Source organism: Plectropomus leopardus, unplaced genomic scaffold (genome assembly GCF_008729295.1).
Source record: "Plectropomus leopardus isolate mb unplaced genomic scaffold, YSFRI_Pleo_2.0 unplaced_scaffold1711, whole genome shotgun sequence".
NCBI lineage: Eukaryota > Metazoa > Chordata > Actinopteri > Perciformes > Serranidae > Plectropomus > Plectropomus leopardus.
In genome coordinates, this window is record NW_024618399.1 from 1 (window position 1) to 5,244 (window position 5,244).

At 38.8% G+C, this 5,244-nt stretch overlaps 1 protein-coding gene across 1 annotated transcript; it reads right to left on the bottom strand.

Annotated features, from left to right (window-relative positions):
• Positions 1-440: 440 nt before the first annotated feature.
• LOC121964770 (acyl-coenzyme A thioesterase 10, mitochondrial-like) lies at positions 441-4,921 on the bottom strand. Its single transcript, XM_042514962.1, has 9 exons — positions 4,819-4,921; positions 4,354-4,427; positions 3,995-4,062; positions 3,754-3,865; positions 3,242-3,332; positions 2,478-2,563; positions 2,311-2,398; positions 1,893-2,043; positions 441-1,032 (listed from the first exon to the last, which is right to left on the bottom strand). Exons 1-9 carry the CDS (start codon positions 4,918-4,920, stop codon positions 977-979), a joined length of 828 nt encoding a protein of 275 aa, XP_042370896.1. The 5' UTR covers position 4,921; the 3' UTR covers positions 441-976.
• Between the last annotated feature and the right edge of the window lie 323 nt (positions 4,922-5,244).

The following is a 5,244-nucleotide window of genomic DNA, read 5'->3' on the forward strand; positions in this document are numbered from 1 at the left end:
TATAATTAATACATTATTATTTTTTGTGCAGTCATGCTGCCCTGCACACAAAATATCCTTTTCAAATTTAGGCTATAATAATATTATACATTAAGAATACATTTTTTTAAACAAACATCAGTTCTTATTATAGATATCAAATGAATTCAAATTAATCAAATATTGTTAATTTTTAGAATTTTATCAGGTTTTTGTCATGATTCCACAATGTTTTCAGATACAACACCAACAATTATTACTTTCAATGTACTTTAAAACAAAAATCAACACATTAAAAAAAAGCCTTAAAGATACCAGTTAAATCAAAATATGTAAATATCAAGACACAGTAAGAATTTAAGACAGGATTATTAAAACAATAATGAAGATTAAAGTTATGTGTTATATAATTTTGAATATATTACTTGTGTTGAAAGCAAAGACACAAGAACGACTGTGAATTAAAGATAAATAAGAATTTATTTATTGCAATGGAGCAAATAAAGAACTTAAGGCCATGACAGCATGACGCCCTCCTCCTCCCTCACGCTGCAGTCTGACACATTCAGGACAAAATCCCCCCATTCAAAGTAAAAAAGTAAATATTGTGCGTATAAGCGACAGTGGAATATAAAAATGTAACATGCTGTAAAGCCATGCGAGTCAGAGATATACAGATAAAGTTACGACAAAACCAGGAAATATTTGGCTTCATGTGACTGTGAGTGTGAAACGAGTAAATAAAATACAAATGAATAAAAAAAGCTGTCTGTGTTGAGCTGTCGTGGTCCGCTCCGCACCAACATGTAAACAACCGAAAATAAAAAAGTAACAGGATTTAAACACGGTCACCATGTGGGGGAGTGTAACGGATCTATGTGGTACTAACTGCATTCACACACACGCGCGCGCACACACACGCACACACACACACGCTCGTTGGTCAGACGCTGAAAGGCTCCGGCGGGCGTGGACGTGGACAGAGGACGTGTCTGTCTCATTGCTCCACAGTCTGATTAAAGTGTCTCTTCCCGTCCAGGTACAACATCGACTCTGTCACACAAACAAACACAAACTTCTCAGATGAAAATGTAATTTGAGAATCTGCAAGCGTCAAAAGATTTGATCTCTTTTGCAAAGTTTGTTTTCATAAACTGAGCGTCGGCGCCGATCCACCCGCGCCGTCTGACGGACATCGTGTCTAAACCGTGAAGAGATTTGCTGCTCGGTCTGTGACTCAAGAAAAAACTCCAACAGGTCGGCGTACTGCAGCTCAGCGGGTACAGCGGACGTCCCATGTACATCCTCGCTGCAGCGGCCACAGGTTCAATTCCAACCTCAGCCATTTGCTGCACGTCATTCCCTCTGCTGTCCTATCTAACAAAGGCAAAAAAGTCCAAAAAATAATCTTAAAAACAGCAGGTGTGGGGACGATGGTTGAACCACCATCATTATCCGTAACCGATAATGATGAAAATAATCTAAAAAAATCTTCATTTGCGTAGCTGCTTTTTTTATGAAGCTCAATAACAATTTTCTCTTTTTTTAATATTATTTTTTAAGCTTTGCCTTTATTTGGTAAGACAGCTTTAAGTGTGAAAGAGGGACGGAGAGACAGAGAGGGGTTGACTAAAGAGTCGAGGCCAGGATTGAACCCGCAGCTGCTGCGGCGAGGATGTACCTTCTGAATATGCGGCGCCCGCTGGACCAACTGAGCTAAATGATGCTCGAGGTGACCGAAGTGCCGGATGTTGCTCAGAAGTGCTGCTGAATAAACCGCGAGCTAACGTCACTTCAGCGTTTCTACTGGCGGAGCAGATGCAAGTTAAGTAACTTAAAATTGCACTTCAGTGCATAATGTCTCCACCTGTGTGTGTGTGTGTGTGTGTGTGTGTGTGTGTGTGCACGGTCACCTCCATATGTCATCGGGATGATGTTGGGGACGTCGCGGTCAGAAGCGAAGGTGAAGTGGAAGACGTTGGTGGTGTTGTGTTGGCGGGTCAGCGGGTCGAACACCTCGCTGTGAACTCTGACCTGGATGTACTTCCCCTGTGTGTAACACACCTGAAAACACACACACACACACACACACACACACACACACACACACACACACACACACAAGCCGCTGAAGAACAAAAAGCCACACACACTCTTCACACTCTGCTGCTGCAGCTGTTTTCAATCGCAGAATTCATGTTTGTAAGAACAGTTTCATAACAAACACTTTTTGTTTGAATTCTTTATATCATCTAAAGCTGCAAAAACATGAACAGATTATTGTCACTGAAGCTCTTTTTTTCATCCTACTTCGCTCCAAACGTCTCTGACCTGTGACGAGAGCAGCAGCAGGGAGCCGATCTCCACGGGTTTCTGGAAGAGGATATCATCAACCGCCACCAGACTGGGCCGACACCCTCTGAAACGAAAAAACACACTTTAACATCGCACAGCGAAACTATATTCTGCCGTAAATGTGATGTTTTTCCCGTCATCACCCGAAGGAGCAGGCGTTGGCCCAGCCCAGCTCGTAGGCTTTCCTCATCAGAAAACCTCCGAATATCCTGTTGAAGATGTTCCTCTCCTGCTCAGCACAAAGACACAAACGGGAAATATTTTCAGCTGAATTCACTTCAAATTCCTCTATTATTAATTATGGCTCAGAACAGCTGCTCGCCATAATAAGAGTCCTTTTCCTCATTTAAGAAAATCGACTTTTTTGATGTAAATGCGGCTGCTGGATTTTAGTGTGAACAGAACAGATTGTTGTGTTTTCATTAAATATGAGAAACTTTTTTTATTCTCTATAGTTTCACCTGATAACTCATGATAATATAAATATATAACATTAAAATATCAACCTATCATTTTTGTAATGATTTGTGAACTGTGAACTCTCCTGAATGATATGTTTTATATTATGCATGTTTATTTTTATTTTTTTGTCTCTGTATATATGATGACAAACATTTAACAAAATAAACCTTTTTATTTATTTATTTTTTTTACCATTTATACCATTTTTCTGTGCGTTAAAGACAATTTTCTGCTTTAATAGAAAAATAAAATTAGATTCTATTGAATTGGTAAATAAAGGTATAAAAATACTATAAATAATCAGGAGAAAATGCTAAAAAAAAAAAAAAAAAAAAATCATGAGAAACAAAACCAAACTCAGAGCACTGCCAAACAAAAGATAATGTAGGGAGTAATTTTGTACATTTTTCTTTCAGTTTAAATCCGTATTTTAGTCTCCTCTCACCTGAGGGTGGCAGATCTCCAGTCCCTTCAGTTTGGCGTCTTCCATCCACACTGAGTTTGGAGGCAGGACTCTGCTGCGGAAACTGACCGTCCTGTAGGAGAAGAAGAAGACACAAAAACATATTTTATACAGCGCGTCTTAAAATAACACACAACACATTAACAAACAGCAAACGGCACCAAATCTATGTCTGTGTGAGAGGGACAGTCAGCACGACAGAGAAAACGAACTTAATGTTATTCAGAAAGTTAGGTAGAGAGCGATGAGCAACTTTGCAAAACATGACCCCAATATATGCAACAAATATATAAATACATACATAAATACATACATACATACAAATCCAAGAAGTACAAGGAAATTATCTGAAAATTATAAAAAAAAAAAAAAAAGAAACAAAAGAAATGTAAAAAAATTTTTTTAAATGACATGAAAAATGTGCTTAATAATAATTATAATAATGATAATAATAACTGAATTAATCATTTAATTTCACAGTATCTCAGTCTTACTTTGGGTCCAGCGTGTGGAGGAAAAGACTGTGAACGATCTTCCTCTCCTCGTCTGTGGGCGCCACCTTCAGCAGCGACGCAGTGCTCAGATCCACACGGCGGGTTTTATTAGCTGCAACACACACACACACACACACACACACACACACACACACACACACACACACACACACAGACGTAAACAGACATAAAGCTGACAGCATTGTCTTATCCTCACAGAGGTTTCGTCAGGATCTCAAACCTTCTCCCTCCTGGAAAATGTTCTCCTCCTCTGGACCTTCAGGCTTTAAAGGATTTACAAAAGCGGCCCTGAAATACACAAGAAATGCAGTTATTATTATTAACGTTTATTATTATAAACGTGTATACGAGTACAGCTGAAACCACTAGTCAGTTTATCAGTTCGTAGATGGCGAAAACTGTGAAACTATTTTGATTGTTGAAGTTATTTTTGTGTAAATTCGTTTCTCGGCTCTCCTTAAAAATGTCGATGCAGCAGCGAGAGCGCGACACGCTTTGGCTTCGCTCTGTTTCTACTTTAACATCTGTTCTGTGTGAATGTGCCTCAGACTGTGTGAAACGTTTCACGGAGCGTCCCACCTCTTGTTTTCGGGATCCCGGGCCACCATGACAAACGTGGCATCCAGAACCGGAGAATACGCTCCGTCGTGGAACTGCAGGAAGAGTCACATCACGAGGTTATTCTGTCTTGTTTACAGCTTTGTTGTTGTTTTTTTGTGTGTTTCTGCACTTTAAAGTGATCGCGTGTCAGTGAAAGCAGGGTGAGAAGATGACAGCTTTATTCTTAGATTGAGGTGAAATTTAGGTATTTGCAGGTGGTTACATTTCTTTGTTTCTGCAGCAGTAAAAGCATGCAACGTGCAGATGCATGCGCATACGTGATCACAACTGTTGCACTTGATGCTGGGTAAAAAATAAACTCAATAAACTCAAGAAAAGTTGAAAATAATATTAGTGTAAAATATTTTTTAATGCTTGACTTTGAAAAGCACATTTTATGTGGGAATACATTGTGTGTGTGTGTGTGTGTGTGTGTGTGTTTACCTGTGACATGTGCATCTTAGCTTCGATAGAGGTCTTCCCGACCCACGTCACATGACCAGTGAACTTGATGTCGCAGTCGGGATAGATGATGTGCTGCCTCATGTCTGTCCGACAACAACAACGTGAAAAAGTCTTAAACTGTGAAAGTACAGAAGATTAAACGCGACCACTAACGAAAACACATGTGGAGATAACGGTGCGTTAAATAAAAAACATGTTTATGAACATTTATTTAGACACTGAGTTTAATCTACTGTCACATAAAGCATCTTAATACTAATGAAATAAACATTTGTGGTGTTACGGGTGGATAAGTCATATTTAACTTTTCTTAATGTTGATGTCTGAGCCAAATTAACAACCAGAAACTTTTTTACTCAGTTCACATAAAAAATAAAATAAAATAAGTTAAAATAAAGTAATATA

What these genes read in the sequence shown, in the direction of transcription:
- LOC121964770 (XM_042514962.1), bottom strand. Translation starts at nt 4,920, where the DNA reads ATGAGGCAGCACATCATCTATCCCGACTGCGACATCAAGTTCACTGGT. An exon ending in CATTTTCCAGGAGGGAGAAG is followed by an intron (nt 3,866 to 3,994) that starts GTTTGAGATCCT and finishes TGTGTGTTGCAG; the next exon opens with CTAATAAAACCCGCCGTGTG. An exon ending in TGCTGCTGCTCTCGTCACAG is followed by an intron (nt 2,044 to 2,310) that starts GTCAGAGACGTT and finishes GTGTGTTTTCAG; the next exon opens with GTGTGTTACACACAGGGGAA.